The 24,222-nt window shown below is 40.4% G+C and overlaps 1 protein-coding gene across 5 annotated transcripts in view; it reads right to left on the bottom strand.

Moving 5' to 3' along the window:
• LRMDA (leucine rich melanocyte differentiation associated) overlaps positions 1 to 24,222 on the bottom strand; it is a 1,147,456-nt gene that overhangs the window by 244,951 nt on the left and 878,283 nt on the right. For 4 of the 5 annotated variants that reach the window (XM_030940313.1, XM_030940312.1, XM_030940310.1 and 1 more), the window contains one exon: positions 5,565 to 5,649. The exons of the other annotated variant lie outside the window; for it this stretch is intronic. In XM_030940313.1, the coding sequence (XP_030796173.1) occupies positions 5,565 to 5,649 (85 nt within the window). The remainder of the gene's footprint in view (positions 1 to 5,564; positions 5,650 to 24,222) is intronic. 5 annotated transcript variants of the gene reach the window in all.

Here is a 24,222-nt window from a genome sequence, read left to right on the forward strand (position 1 = left end):
CCTCCTGAAAGCATTATGCTTGTTGGCATGAAGTTTTTCTGGCCAACATCTCCCCATCCCAAACATCTTTTCTACATTGCTACCTCTTCACATACAGCCATTTAAATTTCCTTTTGTTCACCTTCACTCTGGCTGATTTAATGAGTTGAAGCAAAACACTCTGTATTTATGGCTCCTGTGGAAACGTATTTTATGATATCTCAGGCTAAAAATGTTTTAAATAATATAAAAAACCACAGTTTTTCTTTCGGTCTTTTTCTTCTTTTTTGGATGGCATACATTGAGCGCTTCATGGAGATATACAGAAAAATCAATTGCTAAGCATAAAATGCAACTCACATTAGGGAAACTGCAAACGATAACTAATTATGATAAGTTGCTGTATAAATTACTTTGTGACAGTCCCAGCAACCAATTTCAAACACAAATAGACCAAGCCCCTGGTTGGAGAGGAAGATGAGTACCTAACAACTGTGTCAATAAAAATAATGGCAAGATTGCCAACAATAGTCAAAGTAGAAAGTAGAAACTCTAAGCAAGTTTCACAGCAAATTTCCTCTTCATTTTTTTTTTTTTTTTGCTTTCTTTCTTTTATACATTTCAAGTCCAATGTTTAATATGGCAAGCTAACTATGGCATACCTTCAAGACTATAGTATAAGCATCAGGAAATAAATAATTTGGGGGCATTCACTAGGCTTGCAATTATCTTGCAAAATGTGTATGCAGACAAGTTGAAATGAGCTCCGCAACGTGATAGCTATTGGCAAGGCAGGGTTATGGTAGATGTGCTGGATTATCTGTTTTAGCATTACCACCATCTGCTTTCTTCTAAGGTTTTCTCTGTAGCTTCAAGGGAGAACTGAAAACTGTATATCTCAGAATCACCTTCAGCAAATCAGCCTAGGTGAGAGTTGGCCAAAGAGAGATGCTGGAGTATGATTTGGAAATCTAGAGAGAAGGAGGAGCAGGGCAGCGCATGGATAATGGCAATGACTGAAACAGTCTCCAGGTGAATGTGAGAATCCCTGCACAGGTGCTTCAGATAAAGAAAGTCAGTGAGAGATGCCTAGGTGTTCCTATGATCCACAGAAACTTTCCAGCAAGCTCCTGAGAATCACTGGTTCAGTGCTGAGGTTGAGACTGGGTGGTGGAGCACCTCTAATTCCTTCCATTAAAACTCTTCATTACTGGAATACATAGAGTGCCTTCTATTTTCCCCGTCTGAATCCAGACTGACATGGAGCATTGTCTCTTTTTGTTTTCAAACCTTCTCCACTCCTGATTTTATTGTTCTGTAATTTAAAAATAAAGAATGGCGGGGCAGGAGTAATGCAATTCTTTGACAGAGGCAGGCAAGTATCTCCTAGCAGCCTTAGCACAGGCTTTGGAAATGCATGGCAGCGGTGAACATTTCCAGGCCATGCCTCTCCCTGTACTTTTTCTCCTCTTCCTTCCAGCTCAAGGCCACAGTTAGTCCTACCTACATTTGCTTCATATGCACTGGGTAAAGGACAAAGGTCAGGGGTGACCTGAGAATTAAGGGCACAGGGCTTTGATTTTGTTTCCCTTGCCTGTTCTTGAGTTGCTCCATCATCCCCAGCAATTCTTGATGTCTCCCTCTGTTAAATGGGAATAATATTTGCCCTCCCCACTTTACAGGGTTTTCTTGAGGATGATATAGTTTACATTCTAAATAGAAATGTTTTCCCCAAAAGATACAACGCCCTGTACAAATGTGAATTCTACTTCTAAGAGCTACCAGGTAAAGAACGGCAATACCTGGCATGCTAGGGCATGTCCTGTACTCATAACATATTTAAAGGGACATTTCTACAACAGACATTTTAGCACTCCTCATAACATGGACACAGCCAAGGACACAATGTGTAGATTGCCACTAGGGAACAACTGAGATTACTGACACATCCCCGTGTCCTCCTCATTCCAAAGATATGCTCCAACCCAGGGCAGCATTCTCAGAGAGAATTCAAGTGGACCATTCTAAATCCATGTGTGTACCACAATCTTTACCTTACTGAGAGTCTGACCCCTTCCTTGAGAGTTTCTGTTCTAGTAAAATAATTCCATCAGTTACTTCAATTCATCCTATTCCCTTCCCTACCATCAAACCACCAATGCTTGAAAACTACAACATTAAAATAATCAACTATTTAGAAGTTAGGCTTTGTGACTAAATGCTCTCTGGTAATGAATCAACACATATGACACCCATCCCTGATGGTTTGGGTTTATGAAAGCAACAGAATTGAGGTCTGAGGTCCACACAGCTAGACCTTTCCCTTTAGTGTGTTCACCCCCAAAGGAGGCAGGGTCTCTTTTCTCACATGCAATCAAGTTACCTTGCAGAGGTGACTAAGATACTCACGCTTCCCCTGGGTTTCTATTATTCAGTCTTTACTGAACAAATATATATGGAGCTCCATTTAGGTAGGAGGTCCTGTGCCAGGCATTGCAGATAAAGTGGTGAACATATGCAATCACAACCACTCTTTCCAACAGCTTATGGCCTATCTAGGAAGATAGTCCCTGAATAGGGAACACTGGCCTAATATAAGTGTGTAGGGGGGATCAGGGGAGTTTCCTTTGGAGCTGTGATATGTAAGCTGATACCTGAAGAAGGGGCAGTGTCAGTGATATCAAAGAGAAGCTGAGGCTGGGTGCAGTGGCTCATGCCTGTAGTCTCAGCACTTTGGGAGCCCGAGATAGGTGAATCACGAGGTCAGGAGTTTGAGACCACCCTGGTCAACATGGTGAAACCCTGTCTCTACTAAAGATACAAAAAATTAGCTAGGTGTGGTGGTGTGTGCCTGTAATCCCAGCTACTCAGGAGGCTGAGGCAGGAGAATCACTTGAACCCGGGAGGCAGGTTGCAGTGAGCTAAGGCTGTGCCATTGCACTCCAGCCTGGGTGACAGGGTGAGGCTCCATCTCAAAAAAAAAAAAGATGATTTGGACTTACTGCTACCTCTCAGGAAGTTTTCATTTATAAGGAGTTTAAGACACACAGAACCTGACCTTTACCATTCAAAGTAGAATATGAACAATTGCACCTGGAAGATAGAAACAAATATCAGACGTACCTATAGAAAGAAGAAAATCAATATAACTCAGATCAGTAAAAGTTTCATGTAGGAAGCAAAGTACGACATGTTACTATCCCTGTGATATATGGATTATCTACAAGTAACAGATGGAAGAATTGAGTCCCAGGTCTCCTGATCATTATTCTAAGCCCGGACTTCCTTTGCATTTGAATCTACAGTTTTTAGGACATGAATCTTGGGCCTATCATACTTGACATTGGAAGTTACACAAAAGGACAAGTAAAGGGAAAATGGCATGTACAGAAAAATAGCAATTTGCACATGAACTACTGCCCGCCAGTTTTTGTAGTTGTTGGTGCGGAAGGAAAAGAGATTGGGAACTGGATGAATAAAAAATTATTTGCAAATAGAACTTCCAGTGAGGACTGTATAGACAAAAGTTTCAGACGTCATGGAGAATTTCACTTGAGAAAGAACTGATGTAATTTGTCCTCACACCATGAAAGGCCCCCTTCTGCATAAATGTTTGTAAGCTGTTTGCATGAAGGTATTAACAAATGAAATTCAAATAGTTTCATGATTTACATGATCAGAAACTTGAAAGAATTATCTTAAATATTAAAAAAAAAAACGAGATAGTATTAAGTGGTTTTATTTTAGTGCCAAAAAATAATGGCTTTCTCATTTGGGGAAAGCTAAGTTGGTTCCAGCCAAATTGGTTTATGCCAAGCTGAAATATATTAGTCTCACCTTTCTCCTGCACAGATCAGTTCAATAATCCAGCTTTAATGAACTTCCTTGGTCTTCTCTTTATTGGTCTCCTTATGGCCATCAGCCCAAAGATCATATGATGATGCGGACTTGCTTTTATCAACAACCAAGTCAGCACTGATCAGGAAACTAATGTGTTAAATGTGTAGGGATTTTCTTCAGTAAAATTGAGATGTCTGTGTTGGCTCCCTTTAAAAAATGTCTTTACGTTTCTCTCATTGATGTTAGGCCCTAATGTCATCCAAGAGCACTTACTTGAACTCTAACAACTTTAGGCATTTTTCCATATTCCAAATATTATTCCAAATATCTTAAAACTATATTGTGTTATATTTCCTTCCTTCAAGTCTCAGATTCTTTATATTACTGTTAAAAATGACAGATGATATTTGCCCTATTCCTAATGATTATCATCTATCTGATCATATCTCCCTATTGTGAAATCTCAATTTCATGGCCAGATAAACTTTACAAGTGGCTGGGAGGTTTCTGAGACTTCAGTTTCTATGCAACTTATTCAATAGACTCTAAAGTAAAAACACCCTTATTCAAACATAAGAAACCAATAAATAAACACATGAGGATATGAGGCTAATTTAAGAGTTAATTTTTTGCTCCATCTAGATGTGGTGTCATTTTAGGGAAATTCCCCCAAAAACAGTCTCGAAAGGGATGTATGCTTAAGACCTTCAAAAGGATATTCAGTGAAAGAGACCTGTTCAGACCCCTCAAAACACAGCAGGTTGGCAGCAGCTTATTCCCCCAACTTTGAGCAAAATTGATTTTTCACAAAATTAACTAATGTATATTTAAATGTAGAAAATTTCTATTGATGCCCAGACACCAGAAAGGCAACACAGGTCCAAGGCACAGACACTAGAAATCCTGCACTACTCTTTTCTTCGTTTCCTGCAGAATACAAGTATCCCATTTGCCCAGAGCCCAGATGGTGACTCGGAGGGTCAGGTTCACTACTTTCTGAGCATCTACACAGTCTGTTCTTCCACCTGCTCATCCTGCAATGCTGCTGGGATGACAATGCTGGAATAGTCCCTGTTCACTTTCCTCTTTACATGTACAAGTGGAATTTCCTTCTTGGGGAAACAATATTTAAAACAGCCAGCTTAGGGATAAGACATTTTCAAATATTTCATGTCAGTGTTCTGTCTGCTTTTGAAGTTGAAGACTCTAGAGATGGCAACAGACATGCAAGGCTTTGGTAAAACTGAGTAAACCAAATTAACGTTTTGAGAATAAGGGAATTCAGCAAAAACTGCACATGGCTTCTCTCAATGTTGCCAGGCAAATTGGAATTCCTTTTAGTTATAATGTAGAGTTCATTCATTTTGAAATTACAGATGTTGTTATATTCTCAAACAATGATACTTTTATAAATGTTAGTGAGTTTCCCAATTTCTCTCCATCACTAATACTGGAGTTAACATCTCCTTGATAATTTTTAAGTACTCTAATCTCTTTATTTAAAGAAAAAAATCACAAAATTATATTATACCATAGATTTCTTTGCCTCCTGAGTAGACTGCCACTAAATTCTGTTTAATACAGGTTAAAATCACTACGTGTGACAGGTATGGTTTTCTCATCAAGGACTTAAAAAGCACTGTGTTCTTTCTAAAGTGCCGAGGCAGCAGTAATGAGCCAGAGCTCTGCACAGCCAAGTGTCCCTCCCTGCACCCACTGAGAGCAATAAAAAGCTGAGTTCCAACCTTGGTGACTGGTAAGTTCCCTGGAAGCAGAAGGCAAGGGCGTGTAGTGGAGCTCCGGGGAGCCGGCAACGTCCTCACTGGAAGCCTGTGTGACATAAACAAAGTCAACATGAAGCAACAGCAAATACCAAACTCCTCATTTACCTAGACTTGTCTCCTTGGGATCTAAGCTTGGAGAAAATTATTCACCAAGATATTTCTTAGGAAGCAAGAGTTGTTTTTGTTGAGATAATATTCTGGTAAGTGTTGGGTAAGATCCAAAGCTTTGAGGGGCCTCAGTACATATGGAATAGCTCTAAGAAAAGGGGGCAGTTTATGTGCTGAAATGAAAGGAGAGGGAGGAGGAGAAAGAGAGAGGCAGAAGACAGGAAAAGTTAAAGGCTTAGATTTCCATCAGGCCTTCATCCAGTAATTCCCACAAAGTAAAGGCTGGCTATAAGCAGATTTCTTTGGATACTAGTGAAGAGGTTAAGTTCTGCCCCTAGGGATAAATGGGGAAAACCAGGGCTGACTTCCATGAGCCCAGTGGCATGAAAGACTCAGCAGAATGAAGTCACTATAGGAAAGGATATAAATTGTCTTGTGTTGTGCACTGGGGATTCTGGCTCAGTTTAACAACAGCAATGAGAAATACGTCTGAAATTTGGATTTGGGATGTAGTGCTTATCAACAAATGTGTCACTCCAAGGCCTAAAAGAAAATAACATAAGATACATCTAGGATGAGCTTTTTCACTGTATGCAGACAACTCTTTAACCATAGAACGGTGTCCAAGATGGCCCAAGCTGCTAAGGCTCTCTTTCAGAACCCAACATCCTTGTGAGCTAAAGCCAAAAGAAAGTACTTCAGCTTGGGGTCAGCTATCACTCAGAACCAATGACCAGTATGCCACACTCACAGTGTGGTTGCTAGTAGCAAGAAACATTATTACCACTGTAACTCTTAACTGAGATTCCTAAATCAAATGCAGCTTTTTTTTTTTTTTAATATCCCAAAAAGAACATCTGCTAGGATCAAAATCTGAAGCTTACAATCTTTCCAAGCTTCGTGAAAAAGTAAATTTCATTAATGCTACATTTTTCTTTCCGGAGTAGGAAATACATTCTATGGGATATATTTGCCCTCCTAAAAGCAGGCCTTTTCTCCAAAGAGATTACCTATATTATAGGAATCAAAACTAAGTAGGAGATTAGACCTACTTGCTAGAAAAACCCTTTAAATTTCATTTCTGACATTTGAGACGTTTGACTAAGCGGCTTTCAGTGGAGACTTACAGGAAGAGCGTGAGTGCAGCAAAATCAGAAGCTCTATCCCTAGGTAGAAAACAGTTTTCAGGTAGCACTTCTTCACTCCAGCTCCAAGGCAAATACATGGTGTTTCAAGTTGGATCCAAGACTATTGGGTCCACAGAAATAAAGGCTTAGTCATCAAGAAAAACATGTTTTAAAGTAGGAAAGACTTTTCCACTTTTTAGCACACTACAAGAATGTGGAGCCCAAAATTAGATTAAAAATCAAACACTACAGTCACCAAGTATCTCTCTATTGGGTATTCAAGGTCTCCTGTAATTTCTACACGATGAATGAAACATGAGGATAGTATCCTAAATATGACATCTATTTAATGCTTGAGGCAGGATATATGGGGTGAGGGTACAGGGGTCATCCTCTCTAGATCTATCATACTTCCTCCATAGGAAGCCATAGCTGTCAATATTTCTGCTCCATCTCATCACTTTAAAAAAAAAGACCCAAAAATCCAATATGAGTTTTAGTTTGTTGTGTTGTGATATTTCTTAGAACTTTTAATCTCGATTTCGGCTGTTGACAATTTGATGACAGCTTTTTTCTACAATTACTGGAACAAATGCCACCTTTTCGGAAACACCTCTGACTGTGCTACACATTAGAATTCTGTAACCAAGCGTAAAAGAGATATTTAGTTTTGTTTCGTATTTTAGGTACAGCAAAAAATGGTGTGGCTTCTGTTGTTTTGCAGTCATCATTCTATGACCAGCACTTAATTACTTTCCTGCTCAGTGTCCATTGATAAACTCACATCATGGAAAATAATCCAGGAAAGAACGATTTTGCAAATTATGCCTTTTGGTGGGACTTCTATGGCTGGATGTTTCAGAAAACAACTACAAATCAACGTTCCAACTATCAGCTCTTTGACTTGGCTTTTTTCAAAATGAAGCCCATGTGATCCTTTCAACAGTGATGTTCACTGAACCTTAGGATTAGAAGCATAATTCAGAAAGACACAATTATCATATGAAAGAAGTGGGCAAGAAAATGCCTTAAATTTATACCGTATGTGCCAAAGAATAAAGAACTCGCCTTGAAACTGAGGCAGTATACCCATTGTATACTGAGTATGCAGTAATGTAAAATTTAAATAATGTTTTCTTTTGCCTGGATTAAGAAGATATGCCTAAAATGAGAATAAGCAAATCTGAGTAAATCTGAATCTTGAAGATTATAAAGACTCTCAAATATTTGAATCCTTGGCAAATTTGTTGTTGTTATTGAGACAGAATCTCACTCTGTTGCCCAGGTTGGAGTGCAGAGGCACAATCTCAACTCACTGCAACCTCTGCCTCTCCGGTTCAAGCAATTCTCATGCCTCAGCCTCCTGAGTAGCTGGGATTACAGGCACGTGCCACCACATCCAGCTAATTTTTGCATTTTTAGTAGAGACAGGGTTTTACCATGTTGCCCAGGCTGGTCTTCAACTCCTGGCCTCAGGTGATCCACCTGCCTCAGCCTCCAAAAGTGCTGGGATTACAGGCGTGAGCCACCACACCCGGCTCTTGCCATATTTTGTAAATGCCTATGACAAGGAATTATAGTTTTACATTTTACTTTTTAAATTCTCCTGTCAGGAAATATTTGCAATATCTACAATAAATAATTAATATCCAAATAAAAAAAAGAATGTCTTTAAATCAATAGAAAATATTATAGAAAAATAGACAAAGGAAATGTCTGGAAATTCAAAGACGAGAAAACCTGAACAGTCAATGAACATAAGAGAAGTTGCTGAAATTTACTAGGACTAAGGGCAATGCAAATTAAAACAAGATACGATTTTTCCACTCATCATATTGACAAACTTTTAAGTCTCACAATAGCAAGTACTAGTGAGAACAAAGGAAAAAGAAACTGTTATCCTCTCATTCCTTGCTAGTGGGAATGTACGTTGGTTCGACCGCTTTGAAGAGTAACTTAGCAATATCTAATAAAATTGAAAATTGGTGAAGCAATTTCACTTAAAATATATACTCTACGGAAAATATCACATGAGTCTGCAAATTGAGACATAAAACAATGTTTATTGCAGCATTATTTATAACAGAAGAAACTGGAATTAACTCAAATGTCTGTCGATGAGGAAAATAAATATAATGTTGTATATCAATAAGACCGAATAATATTTAGTATTTAAGAGAAACAAACCTGATTTCTATATCTCACTCAGAATAGGTCTAAAAATGTAATACAGAGTGAAAATTCAAGTTGCAAGATGATAAATGTAATATAATATTTATGGAAATATAAAGTTTGTTGATTTCATGTATGTATGGAAACATCTAAAAATTATAAAAAATATACACTAAATTCATGAAAATGATTGCTTCTGCCAAGGGGCAGTGTAGTAGGACTGGGGCTAGTGGGATGTGGAGAGAGGGGAACTTCAGCTGTATATATGATGTTCTTTCTTTCATTTAAAGAAGACTTTAAAAAATGTCAAAATATTAGAAACCACAAATTCTGGATGATCCCTACATGTGTTCATTATTTTTAAAACTTTTCTACATTTTGGAAATTTCTCAGACTTAAGCCTGAAATTTTTTAAAAAACACCAAAAGGCCCTATTTCTTTTCTAATCCATGTACTCCTATACTGACATGAACCCATAATGAGAGAAAAATTCCTATAACAATTCTCTAGTACTTGTACAACATGGATGAATGTCATCTCTGATTGGCTTTTTGTGATGAAATATCCCATTTCTGTTTCTTCTAGAGCTACTGAGAGTGAGCTCTAGAATAGAAAAAAGCAGATGATGGTAAATATGTATCCCCTTCCCCACAAGGCTTGAAACACTCATTCTGGCCTAATAGTCTTTCTGCTGAAGATACATCAAAGCATTCTGAAGGTTACTTGATTCTACTCCTGCTCACAAAGAGTTACCAATAATTTTTAAAACTCACATCAATAAAGGTAATAGCCACTAATATACTGTACTCTGCAATATCCATAACGGAAAGAAGGAAGGTAGAACTTTGGCAACCTGCTTGGAAAAGATTCAATGCACATACAGTGTATTCTACAACAGACTTGCAAAGCGAGAATTTCAGTGATTACCGGAACTGATAAATGCGTAAAATTCAAGCCCCTTTCCAATGGGTGCATTCAATGAAAAACTGCAGTCTGGTGGATATTTCTGAATGTCATGGACACACTGAAAGAACTTGGTACAGACCACAGGAGGAGAGATTTGGCAGACTTCGAAACAAGAAGGGGGCAGCTACAAAGTTGTTTAATAGCCATAAATCTCCCACTATTTTTCGCAAAATACCATCTAAGACCACAGCTCCACAACTCATTCCCCATCACTCAACTCAAGTGGAGTGCTTTGGCATGCTCGCTCACCCTTAAATCATACACCACAGAAAGTGATCCCAGGTCTGGGAAATATGTCAGCCTCTTTCAAGCAAAAGCAATCTTCACTTTTCATCACAATTCATTCCCTGAAACCATGGTATAAAGCTGACTCTTCTAAAAACATTTATTTTCTCTCTTAAGAAAAAGCATCACTCATTTAGTTATCAAGTATTTAATAACCACCTACTATATGCCAAGCCCTGTGCTAAGAATACCAAGAAAAATAAAATGAGAACATTGGTTGCATTCCTGGGTCATAAAAAAAAAAATCATACTCTGATTAATACTGGTTACAAAGAGCCATCAACTCATAGCGTGTCCCTCACACTCCCATACTCTGGATTATCATAGAATGTTGTCCCTGACCTTGATTATGACATCTAAACCCCTGTAACAGTAGTTATGTCCTTACCCATTTCTCATTCATACTAACAGAGAGCTTTAGAGGTTAACTATATGAACTTCTGGAAATTAATTATACAATTAACCCTTGTGCCCAACATACTGCCAGAAATACAGGAAGAAGTCAATGCATGATAACTGAATGAGTAAAACATTTTAAAGTCAAAGATAAAACTACATACCGTGATTGTAATTAAACATGAAAGTGCAGGCCAGGTTGCCAGAATCAGAACATAAAGACTTGCCATCTTCTGAAGGATTAAGTTAGAGAAACTAAAGAACCAGGTAGAAGGCTGAAGCTTCCCACCTCTCTCACAGATTAAGGTACGATGCCTTTCAGTAAAGCAAGGGAGAAGGTGTCACTGACAGACAGATTAAGTTGGGAACAATAGACAGGTTTGGAAGCAGGAACAGCCATATCCTGTCTAGAGTAAGAAGCCAAGAACTTGGGAGGAAAACAAAAGGCAAGGAAGGGATGAGGGTGAGTCTGGAACCAAGAGACCAAGAAAAGATCCCAATGGAGAAGAAGTCAGAGTCTGGGCAAAAGCTGACCATGAAGCTGAGTGAGAGAGCTGAAGGGTGATTCAACTGAAAAGCTGGTCACAGCAGAGGCTGGTGGGGAGAGGAGGATTGTGTCAAAAGCCTCTCTGGAATAAGAAAGACTTTTGAAGGCAATGGGCCAGAGCTTCCCATTTGTTTCTATCTGATCTACAAGGGACCCAGTTCTGCCAGTGCCCACAGTGGCATCTGGCCCAGAGTAGTAGTTCACAAATATTTATGAAAGGCAGGGAAGGAAAAAGAAAAGGAGGGAGGGAGGAGGAGAACTAGGAAAAGAAAAAAGGAAGGAAGGCCTGTGGCTTGGGTATCTTATGGGCTATTATATAACTAATCCAATCACAGAATGTAAGAGTTGTTAAAGATCTTACAAATCATCTAGAGCAGTGGTCCCAAAACATTTTTATCAGACACTTATATAACAGAAGAAAAAATAAAATCATCTAAATATTGGATGTTATGGAAGTGATCATAATGTCTTTTGGTAACCTAATACACCATAAGTACAAAGGAAAGAGAAAGAGGCAAAGATATTAATTACCTAGTATTAAGTGAACATAGTAAACACTAAAATAATACATAGGTTGTGGTTTTTAACTACATAAATTTTGGAATAGGTAGAATATACAAAGATAAAAAGATTTTTTGGCTGGGCACAGTGGCTCACATCTGTAATCCCAGCACTTTGGGAGGCTGAGGCAGGTGGATCACCTGAAGTCAGGAGTTTGAGACCCGCCTGACCAATATAGTGAAACCTTGTCTCTACTAAAAGTACAAAATTAGCCGGGTGTGGTGGCATGAGCCTCTAGTCCCAGCTACTCAGGAGGCTGAGGCAGGAGAATTGTTTGAGCCCAGGAGGTGGAGGTTGCAATGAGCTGAGATCGTGCCACTACACTCCAGCCTGGGGGACAGAATGAGACTCCATCTCAAAAAATAAGTATTTTTGCTAGCAATATGATCAAGATGGTTGGAGTTGTAAACTTTATTTAACATATCATTATTTCTTATAATTTACAATATTTACAAATTGAAACACTACTCATATACAATTGCTGATATGAAATAATGCCTAGTCCATTAAATATTTTTCAATCTGTCCTATCAGAGATTGAGGAGAGACGAAAAAAGAGAAGAGAGGAAAAATACGAATTGAGGAAAAAGAAGGAGATGGTAAAGAAAGGAGGCAAAGTGTGTGACAGGATCTAATATTTCTTGAATATATAGTAAATGCTAATGGTTATCCAATGTATGAGATATGTCCTATATTCCTCTCATTTGAAAAACGAAAAAACTGAGACTTAGGAAAGATTAGTAACATGTCCAAGGCTATCCAGTTCTAAAGTCCAGAGTGTGATTAGAAACCAAGTCAGCCTGACTCCTAAAGCCCAAACTGTTTCCATAGCCCCACACTCTCTCTGCATTGGAGCCCTCAGGTTTTCATGATGCTCTTCTTCTGACCATTACTCTATTCTTCCCTGCTTCACTGTCCACTGGATACTTGTCCCTTCTGCAGAACTGTAGACATCAAGATTGTAGGGGCCAGTCCTAATTTGACAGTGAATGCCTTGCAGCACCTAACAGGACAACTTCTCAAAGCATTGAGACAAGATTATCAAATGAGAAGGAATTTACTAATAGCATGGGTAGTTTTAATAAGGGCAGAACATCCTATCTACAAATAAATATCTTTATCCAAAGAAGTATGATGGAACACAAATTAATAGTTTGCTGCTAATTAATTCTTGCTGAAGATTTGCTTTGTGTCATATGTTCAAACATAGAACATAATCAGTATGTAATATAACCTCCAAGTAATGTGGGGGTGTATACATCACATTTATTGAGCATTAATTATATGCAGGCATTTTATAATTTATTTTCTCTCACTGTTTCATTTAACCCTATCAATAGCCTTATAATACAAGTGTCACAGGATCCTTGGGGTGTCACTTTTCTAGTCAGAAACCTCTGTGGCCGGTGGTGCCTTTGCTTGAGTTTTGCCTGGGCTCACTGGGCTTATTCCACACACTTGGCCCAGCAGGCTGCCCTTGGTTGGCACTACCGGTCCAGATCCCACATCTGCCAAGGGTGAGCCAGGCATGGAGTGGCAAGGAATGTGTGAGTAAGCACGGGGTTCGGCCAAGCGCACAGCTAGGTGTGCTGGCTGCGCAGCACCAGCAGGCAGGCAGCTCCAACTGCCAGTACAGGCGCTGGCTCCAAGGGAGGCTGCAGCTAGACCAGGCGTCCTGCAAGTAGCTTCCACCATGAGCACCAGGGAAGGCCGTGGTGCCTGGAAGCTTGGAGACGCCAGGAACCACAGAGCCCTAAAGAGGGCGTCACAGCCCTGGTTTGGAGAGCCCCTAGGTCTGGGCTCCCTGAAGGGCTGCAGCTCCTCCCCCCTCATCACCTGCAACGTGGCAGGCGGGGACGCGTGTTTCAGCCCTGTTTGTGTTACAGCTCTTTTAGTCCGGCCATTGGTGGATCTTGAGTTCTTGTCCTGCATCCAGGAAGAATGAGGCACGTGGACAACTTGGAGGGTGAGCAAGACAGAGAGGAGCTTCACTGAGCAACACAATAGCTCTCAGAAGACCCATAGTGTGTAGCTCCTTTCTACAGGCAGGTCATTGGAGTGGGGAGGGTGTCTCTGGGTTCAAAAGGGAGGAAGTGAGTGCTGATTGGTCCATGGGCTGCCATGGGCCCGTCGAAAAAGCATCATAAATTCTCACTCCAGGCGGTGGACTCCACCTGGAGCTAGAAGCCCGGCCCCCAGGCTTCAAGCCATCCCTGGCTTTGAAGATGGGGTTTCACTGGGGACCCACCCCCTTCCACCGAGGGAACTGTCTGCCTTCCACGTTTGCCAGGCTGTTCATGTTGAGGGGTGTCTGCAGGCCCGCAGGGAGCTGCCCTCAGCACCCCCTGGGCTGCTTCCTGCACTCACTGACGCCCAAAGTCTGGCGGGGGCCAAAGCAGCAGGGGGCACTGGCGTGTGAGTGCCGCCCTGAGCGCACGCAAACCCAGCTGGGTCACGACAGCGCTCGGGCTTGGCCACAACTTTGCTGTGCACTGGAGTGGGCACCGGGAGCGGGGAGAGGCCTGGAAGCAGGAGCAGGAACTTCCAAGCCCACAGGGGCAGGGGCTTCCCAAGCCCCTGAGAGCACAGTGATGCCAGGGTCTAGAACACGGCTAGGAAGCTGCAGCTGCACCCAGGAGTGCGGGCTCCTGCCCCGCCAACTGGGTAGAGGGTGGGGCTCTTGTCTGTTCCTGGTTCCCACCAGCCCTTCCTCCCCCACTGAAGCTAGCATCTTTGAAGCGGCTCCTCCAGACAGGCCGCGGCTGCCATCACAAGTACCATTAACATTACCACTTTATAGGTAAGGCAGTTGAGATTTAGAGAGAGGCTATAGTACTTGTCCAAGAAAACCCAGCTAGTATGTGGAGACCGGAATTGAGAAATAACACAGCTTGATTCCATAGCCTGAATCCTAAGCACTGTACAATGAACTTGATGTTCAAAGGTGCCTGGCAAAGAAAACCCTCCTAGGCTTATTTAGTGCACATACAAAGGTAGGTAATATGTTAGTAGTGAGATATGAATCAACTCATGTTAATATGCAACGTATTTTGTGGCGTGCTAATAAAACTATCAGCTTATTTAATAATACATGAAGGAATCAGCTGTGCAATGTAGACAAATTAGTGTTTCAGATCTCTTTGGCCTTTTGGGTTCAAATAACCAGTGGTGTGTAAGTGTTAACCTGTACTGGCTTACAAGAAGTAATTATTAAGGTTTCAGGAACTTGGGTCAGTTGTTAAACACAGGTATTATTTAAAATTATGGCCGGGCGCGGTGGCTCAAGCCTGTAATCCCAGCGCTTTGGGAGGCCGAGACGGGCGGATCACGAGGTCAGAAGATCGAGACCATCCTGGCTAACATGGTGAAACCCCGTCTCTACTAAAAAATACAAAAAACTAGCCGGGTGAGGTGGCGGGCGCCTGTAGTCCCAGCTACTCGGGAGGCTGAGGCAGGAGAATGGCGTAAACCCGGGAGGCGGAGCTTGCAGTGAGCTGAGATCCGGCCACTGCACTCCAGCCCGGGCGACAGAGCGAGACTCCGTCTCAAAAAAAAAAAAAAAAAAAAAAAAAAAAAAAAAAAAAAAAAAAAAAAAAAAATTATATACACTTAGAATTGAATAAATTGCCTTATTTAACAAGATTCCTCACTTCTTATTTTACAAAATTTTACTGTTATTTATGCTCTTGAAATTGAGTCTACTGTATTTGTATGATAAAAATACTATATAATGATGTGCAATCACTTTCCAACTCTTCGGTGATGGCACTTTGTAGCTTGACATTGGCCACTGTGGGAGTATTTGCAGCAGAAACTGGCAAATGCTACAAGTTAGAGCTTGATTTATTAGTGTGCATTTGCTAAACTTAAAGTGATGGAGAAAATGTTAATGTAGCAGATAGAACCTAAAAGAATGTTGTGTGACTGGGCACGATGTCTCACACCTGTAATTCTAGCACTTTGGGAGGCCAAGGTAGGCAGATCACTTGAGCCCAGGAGTTGGAAACCAACCATGAGCAACATGGCAAAATTTCATCTCTTAAAAACAACAAAAAAAGGATGTTGTGTCGTAGCATAATGGTAGCAAAATATTAACTTGTGCTCCATACATTTTTGGCTAAATATAATTGCTTATTTATAGATAGGATGTTCTGCCTTTATAAAAATTATCCTTGGTATTAGTATATTCCTTCTCATTTAATAATCCTTCCTTAATTCTTTGAGAAGTTGCTTTGTTGGGTATTGCAAGGCATTGTGAATAGCACAAAAATTTGAAAACATATTCTTCCAGTATTCAAAAACTATTATCCAATTCAGCAAAGTATGTTATGACATTAACAAATGAGTAAAGTTCTGACAAACTGATTAAGATAAAGGAATATCAACCAGCATTCCAGTTGGAACTACAATTGTTCATCAATTGCAACCACAGATACACGATACAAGAGTTTGGTCAAAATCATTGAAAGTATCTGTGACAAGTGATTGTAAGGAATTTTTTTATAAAGAGTATTATATATTCAATTTTTATTTATTTTTAATTGTGTTCTACACATCATTTATATAACTTAAAAATGCAATAAATTATATATGCATGTGTATACACACACACTTTTTTCCCCAGAGATTTGGCTGTTAAGCATTTACCTACACATCACTATATATAACACCTTTCAAGTAGCTTCTAAAGTATGTTTCAGGCTATGGAGAAAGGGCTATTTTATAGTCTAGGAATAGAAAGAACAGTAAGACAAATACTAAGCTTTCAAGGATTCTGTTCTTGACTAATTCACAATTTGTATATCGTTTAACTCTGTTTTCTGTGCTCTGATGCCTTATTGATCAAGATTTAGAGCTAGGCCCCATCTTGGGCAATTTACTTAAACTCTTTAAGCCATATTTTGACTAACAGTGATAATGGTAATAATAGTCACAATCGTGATCATGATAGTTAAAAAATGCTAACACTTATTAGCATTTTTAGTTAGTACTTACTTTGTGTCAAGAACTGCGTTAAACACTTTCCATGTATTGATTTATTCAGTCTTCACAAAGTTTCATGAAGGAGTCACAACTCCTAGTTCTGTTTTACAGATGAAGAAGCTGAGGACCAGAGAAATTAAGTCCCGTAACCAAGCTCTCACTTAAGTTCTTGGGTAACTACTACTTGGCAGAGCTGGGACACAAACCCAGGCAGTTTGCCTCCACTTGCCGCTGTCTTGACAATACAATGTTATGCTGCCTCCCTTCCCAATAAAGGTAAATGTTAAATAAGGTAAGAGACAACCATCTTAGCCACTGCTCATGGATGTTAGCCATGATTTATTCTTACTTCACTTTAATTTTGTTTAATATCTTATCTCTTCAGCTGGACTTTAAGTCTCTTGAGAGGTAAAGCTAATGTTGTATAGCTTTTTCTGCCCTTCACAGTAGCCATAACAGAGACATGCCCATATTTCATAATTAAATAGGCATTATATGAATTAACTTTGCTTCTCACTTGTCAAGCAGAAAAGCACTACTGAGATCCTTTCTGGGAGAAAAAATGGTGAGATCCCTAACGTCATTATAACCCAAATTCATCCATCGATTCACTGCATTGTTGTGATGCTCTAACAATATTTAGATGGTCTCATCTAACCCAGACGAGAAGGCTACACATGGCGTATCTCAACTGGGTTTGTAGGACTGTCTTAGAAATAATATTATGTCATGGTAATCCTAAAGGCTTGATTTATTTTGACTTAAAAGAAGGAACTTGCCTCATGTGTCTCTTTTCCTCTCATGGAGGTTTTTTTTAATCTCGAGGGCTATGGGTCAAGTTCTGTCCTTGGAACCAAAGTACTTTTCCAAAATGAGTTGAAGCCACCTCTGTCAAGCTAGGCCAGATCTGCTGTCAGTGCCTTTCCCAAATACATCAGACCCTCTGCTTGTAAAAATAAATTGATACCAATGCAAGAAATTTATTAGGAGATGACAGTCCAGTTCATAATGGAAACATGGAGAAAACATCATCCTTCAAAACTGACAGTTTATCCATCATGCCTCAGATTCCTGAGATATAAGCAGACACTGTCACATGCAATTCGCTGAGGACACATCTTGGATTTCCTTATGACAGGAAACTCTGAAATAATCCAGAAGTAGGGAAGGACTCGCACTGCCCTTAATGTGCTCAGCCATAAATTTTTAGCATTCGCAGAAGAAACATGTGGCCAAGGAAATGAATGATGGGGGAAATCAGAAAGCCTGGGATTCTCAAAGGCCTCTTCTTTTCTCTTGGGGATGATGAACTAGGGATAGGGGTCAGAGAGGGTTAACTGCACCACCATGAGGGACATCAATACCCTGTTATATGTAAGCAGAGCCAACAGGTGGCAGGGCACCACTGCATGCATACCACAGTCTGCTCTGTGTGAGGTTTGGGGACCTGGTCATCTTGCCCTGCTAACTTTTCCATTGTGGTTATTTTGCTTAGCTTGTTATTTATATTAATAATCTTGGGACAATTCAAGGGGGCCATTGTAATTAGGAGTAAATGTAAGTCTATTTGTGGGAATCACAAGAAGCCTGATCTTTGCAGGCTTAATGAGGCGACCTACCCAACCCCATATGAAATAATTGTGTATTATATTAAAAGCCACTTCGGAAAATATAATCGTGGCAGTAAACTGGAATGAAATGAACATAGTATTAAAGGGGGAAAAATATTCACTGCCAATTTTATGGGGCCTTAAAATATTTATGTTTTAAACTTGCATTCTTTGGAGATTTGCTGAGTGTTGCTAGAGCTGGGAAACTTTTTTAATGAGATACACGCATATTTTTCAAATTTACAGATCTTTTTTCACAAAAATAGAAAGTCATAAATGTGAAATGGAAACCTAAACAAGGCAAGTGCAGCTTTAATGGCCTTAGATTCTTAATTGACTCTTCATATTAGAAAAAAATTAAAAACAGGAAACTTCACTTAAATGTGAATAACATGCAAGGAACTTTTGTTTTATGTCAGTGTCTATCCGATTAAAGTACAGAGTATTAGCATAAATATGATAACCCAAATAAACTTGAGTTTTGCTGCATTTATGTTAAGTGGGCATGAATAGGATACGTGTGCATTCTTGGGTTACTTAAAAACAGAGTCAAATACTGGCTTTTGTTCTACTTCCCAAATGAATCTCTAAGAACAGCAGGGAAACAAATTACATGTTGATCAAGTCTTTATTTCTTTATTCATAGGTACCAGTGGTTGAAAAACAATGCAAGTGGGTCTGTAATTCTCAGACACTGAATCCCTCTTTAAATGCTCTCATTCTTCGCAAGAGGCAAATGAACTTCTAATTGTTCACATTTGTTTCAGCCAATCTTCCTGATTCCCTTTCTCATGAAAGGCCTAAAACTCTGTTGACTTTACATGTCCAAATTAAATATATCTCTGTTTTCCTTTTGCTTTCAATATGAGTGCATGCCAGCATGACTTAACATTCATCCAGAGTTTATTTCAATATTAGTGGAAAACAAGCCATTTTTCAGTTTAATGAATAGCATCAGTGTCTCCCTTTTAACCAAAAATGTGACCTTAAACTTGATGGATCTCACCAGAAGGCACATTTTCAAATTATTTTTCTATTGGAGGTTATGAATATCGTTTCCCAAATTATTGTGACAGCTGTGAGGGGAAAGCCTGCATCACAGACACAGCAGCTTAGAAACAAAACTCAGACCTAACAAAATGGTAGTTTCCTTTATGAAATGAAAAAAGGGGAATGGAAAAGGAAGCATGAACCACATGGGAGGGAAAAAAATACCTCTTTTGAGACTTATGCAACAGGAGAAGAGTCATGTAAAGGCCCCGAAATTCCCATACTTTTTTGTTACTACGATTTTTGTTTCCCAATCATTCTAAATTGGGAAGGTAAAGGCTGAGCCTTACTGATTCAAGAAACCTCCAAGAGGACATCTGATATTTCTTCCTTATTAAGGATGATGGAGTGTAATTGATGTGCCTGGTGCCTGGCCAATTCCAACTTTTTTGAGAATGCCGCTTAATGTGTAGACATTATTTTTGGACTACTGAAAGCCAGAAAATAATGAGCTGGCATTCAGCTTTGGTGAATAAGATCCTGAATTTTCATCTAAAAGCTGTTTTGAGTTATTGCTGTAGATAAGGTGTAACTGTGCAAGGGAATTTTATCCATGTTTCTCCCATGAATCATAAATGAGGAAAAAAATTACAGTCTAAATTGCACTTAAAAGGAATAAAGTCTTTTCATGTCATACATGATTTATCAAAATGATCTCATTTTAAGGGTACTGTGGTGTATCTTGATTAATCGCATTAGGAAGCGTGATGAATGGCCTCTTTAATGGTAACACAGGATTTATTGGCAGCATCCAGACTTGAACCAGAAGGGTAAGAAGTAAAACATACGATAGCTAATGCAGATAGGATGTCAGTAATGTGCTGGCTTGTTGTAAAATTATACCAGGAGCCTTAGTTTCAGGAGCTTCTGAAACTGCCAGAGGGTGGACAGCAAACAAGTTTTGGACAGGACCTTGGGTGCCACCTCAAATCCAGTCTGACCCTTCCCTAACTTGTTGTAATGCACGTAAAATCACGCTGCTAGACTGTAAAAAGAAGGTGACTATGAAATCTGGGAAAAACTTGGAAATTCCTAGTAAGAAGAGGGAGACACCCGCCTTTCGAGATCAGCGCTCCTTGCCCTTTTGCCCTATTTTAATATCCTCTTCACATTTCTCTTTAATATCCTAAATGCCTTTTTTTAAGCCTGCTCGAGTCTGCTCCCACTAATTTCCTCTAAGGCTGACAGATCAGAGGCTTTCCTCGAACTGTTCCTTTTGGAGCTGAGAAGCCCTCCTCGTAATCCTGCTGCTTGTCCGCAATTAATCCTTCCAGTTGCCTCATTATTACCTCCACCACCCACAGACAGAGGAAGCTCTGACCCACTGGACACTGGCTCCCGACTGAAGCTTCAAAGGTGCCAATCACACCCTCATCAGAAAGGTGCCTGCTGTCAGCATCACAGGTTTTCATCCCCTCCTCCCCGCTGATCAAACATTCTTCCTCAGAAGATTAATTCAGAGTCCCCGCCCATTTCCTCCCATATCCTCTTTCCCTTTTTGGTTTACCCAACGATCCATCTTTGCCTCGAAAAGGGAAGCCACGGATAATAGAAGTCCTTTCAAAACAAAAGCTGGGCAAAGGCAAATTTAAATCCCAGCTGTTATCAACTTTTTTTTTTTTAACCCATTTAAACATCTTAAGGCAGTGAGGATTAGGGCCTGGCCTGAAATGCCATTCTTTGATCAAAGACCCCAAGACTTTACACAAACATAATCACAAGGCAATGGATGCCCCTCTGAAGGCTGAATTGATTTGTTTGACTGCAGTGCCTGGGATGGTAGAGAAGCCGCACACTGACTTTCCTAACTCCCAACATATATGTCACTAGGCCAAGTGACTTAGAAATTATATTTCTGTTCTTCCTGTGTCTTCATTGGAGCAGTCACTTTCCGATTCAGACAGAACTACGGGCAGAGGGTTTGAGGAGAAGAAAATGTGAGCCATATAGGTGCTTGCTATGGATTCCCCATCCCCAGGCTGGGAGGAGAGAGGTGAGAACAGGAGAAAGGTTGGTGAGAAAGCAGCAGCCCCATGGTCTCTGATGTGGAGCAAAGGTGACTTAACAGAGAAAGACCTGGGTTTAGATTGGCTGGTTATACTGGAATCTTCTCCATCTCCTCCAGTCACTGGGAAACGGCAGTTACCTGTCTCGGCCTATGGAAGTAGTCTCTGGAAGGGAAACCAGCAGGGCCTTTCCTGGGGCCAGTGAACAGCCACCATGTGGCTCCCTATCCATCTTTGTCTTTCAGGACCAGATGCTAGGATGAAACCACAGGAAAACTTCAAGATATGCTTGTGAGGACTGGGCACAGTGGCTCACGCCTGTAATCCCAGCACTTTGAGTGGCTGAGGCGGGCAGATCATGAGGTCAGGAGATCAAGACCATCCTGGCTAACACGGTGAAACCTCGTCTCTACTAAAAATACAAAAAAAAAAAAAAAAATAGCCAGGCATGGTGGTGGGTGCCTGTAGTCCCAGTTACTCAGGAGGCTGAGGAAGGAGAATGGTGTGAACCCAGGAGGTGGAGCTTGCAGTGAGCTGAGATCGCACCACTGCACTCCAGCCCGGACGACAGAGAGAGACTCCATCTTTAAAAAAAAAAAAAAAAAGATATGCTTGTGAGATCGCTGCTATGACAAATTCTCATGGCTCACTAGGGTTGACACTTGTCATACATATCTATAGGTAGATCATTTCAAAGATGCGTAATAAAGACAGTGTTTAAAGAGAAGGTTGAAGGGACCATTGAAAATTGATGTTCAAGTAGATGAAGGTGTCTTTAGAAAGAGTAGACTAATCAGAATTTTGTTCCTGGGTTTAGGGATTTTTTGATTTGGGGAGAGGGCAAGTAGGTTTGGTCTGTTATTTACATTACAAAGAGACTGTCAGAAAATGAAATTTAAGACATACACAATTAAGAATTCTTGACCAAAATGACTCGATAGGGACCATTTACTACATTTCCAGGGTAAGTTGTAAAATCTCCCTTGTAGAACAGTTCAGGAAAATAAGATTATCTTTTTGATGGTAAGTCATGAAATCCACCTCAAAGTGCTTTAAGTTTAAAAAGAGGAGCAGGGGCTTTAATGAGCTCAAGGTATGGTTGGATCCAGGTGTTCAAACTTCTCATCAGAAATTTCTATCTCACCTTTGCTTCTTGGTTTCTCCATGTGGTGACCTTCCAGGAGGCCCCCACATCTGTACCTCACCATCTTCAAAGAAAAAATAAAGAGTTTCTCTTTCCTGAAAGTTCCAACAAAATCTGGGAATCCGTGGCCTGGTTTGGGTTACGTGCCTATCCTGGAAAGAATCTCCTCACCCATGAGAAAGAACCCTCTGACTGATTGAGCCTGACTCCTGTGCTACTCCTAGTGCTGAGAGAGCGGCTGGCCTCATCAGACCATGATTGATTAAGGGTGGCCATGTGGTGTTCCACAGAGGTAGGTCTATCCCAGAATACAGTGTAATGGACACCAAAGAGGCCAAATGGGCAAATTCCCCTTCGAAAGCAGATGACCTCCTACGTAAGTCTTTGGGAGCCCTTCACTGCATCCCAGACATTCAAAACATCTCATCATTATCTTTGGGCCAAACTGAACTCGTTATACAGTAGCTCAATCCTGACATCAACATCTACAAAAGGCCTCCACCTCCAGAAAACCCTCCTCACGAGGTCTTGCAGATATCATAGAGTTTATACCTTTCAGGATCTTAGTTGACACCAGGCAGGTTTATCATACAATTTTATTATTATAAGCTTTGGTATCCCACAGAAGATTAAAAACAGCCACAGATATCTAAATAGAACAACATGAGGGGTGGGCAAGGGTTGCTGCTGGGGTCACAGTATGACATGGAAAAAAAAAATGCTAGACTAAGAGCCTGAACCACAAGATGCTGCAACAGACCTCTGAAATGATGACACCCAGGCTTCCTCCACTCCTCCACACACATATATGTCAACAGGATAAAGTTAAACTCAGTGTGGTGTTTTCTGTTTAAGTGAGGAGTAATACAGTATATTTAATTACTAATTAGCATGTGTCAAGCAACTACTGGCATCAATTTTGGGGATGAGACATCATACACATTTTGTCCACATGTTAAACAGATAATACCAGAAGAGAACATGTGACCAGTACAAAAGAGTAGCACAAGGAAGCCCTCTGGGAACAACATTCTAAAAAATTTTAATTTTGTTGTATGCAAATCTCAAGGGTGTGGGAAAATTAATTCTAATGTGCATCTCTCATTTTCCAAAAGCATTTCCCCGTTACCCTATCACTCAGTCCTCTTTTTATCTCTCAAGCCTATTTATAAGAGATGCCAAGGATGTTTGCCTTGAATACATCCAAGACTCCAGGTTCATTGTGTTGAGGATGAGGACAATGTGTCCTGGGCAGCTTAGGTAACCCCCTGAAGATCCATGCCCCATGTCATGTGTGACTTACGATGTGGAACTAGAGACCTACAGACTTAGGACTGGCTCCTACACTTGAGTTTCATTTCCCCCAAGAGACCCAAAGAGAGTAGGGAGGATTCTCTGCTTAGCAATTCAACAGCACCCACTATAGCAACCAAAGGGGGATATGTACAAATGCTCTGCTAGGCTGCTAAAACCCTTCTGGGCTAGAGCCCACATGCTCTCAGTGTCTATATCAGGATAGCTAAAATCTGAAGAAGAACCATGCAGCTTGGATGCTAACATTTGGAATTCCAAAAGGGCTGCAGTATGCAAAAGTGTGTGTGTATGTGTTGATTGCAGAGGAGAGGATAAGGATATAAAAAACTCTGAGTTCCAAACCCAGTCTT

This window comes from Rhinopithecus roxellana, chromosome 11 (assembly GCF_007565055.1).
Source record: "Rhinopithecus roxellana isolate Shanxi Qingling chromosome 11, ASM756505v1, whole genome shotgun sequence".
Classification (NCBI taxonomy): Eukaryota; Metazoa; Chordata; class Mammalia; order Primates; family Cercopithecidae; genus Rhinopithecus; species Rhinopithecus roxellana.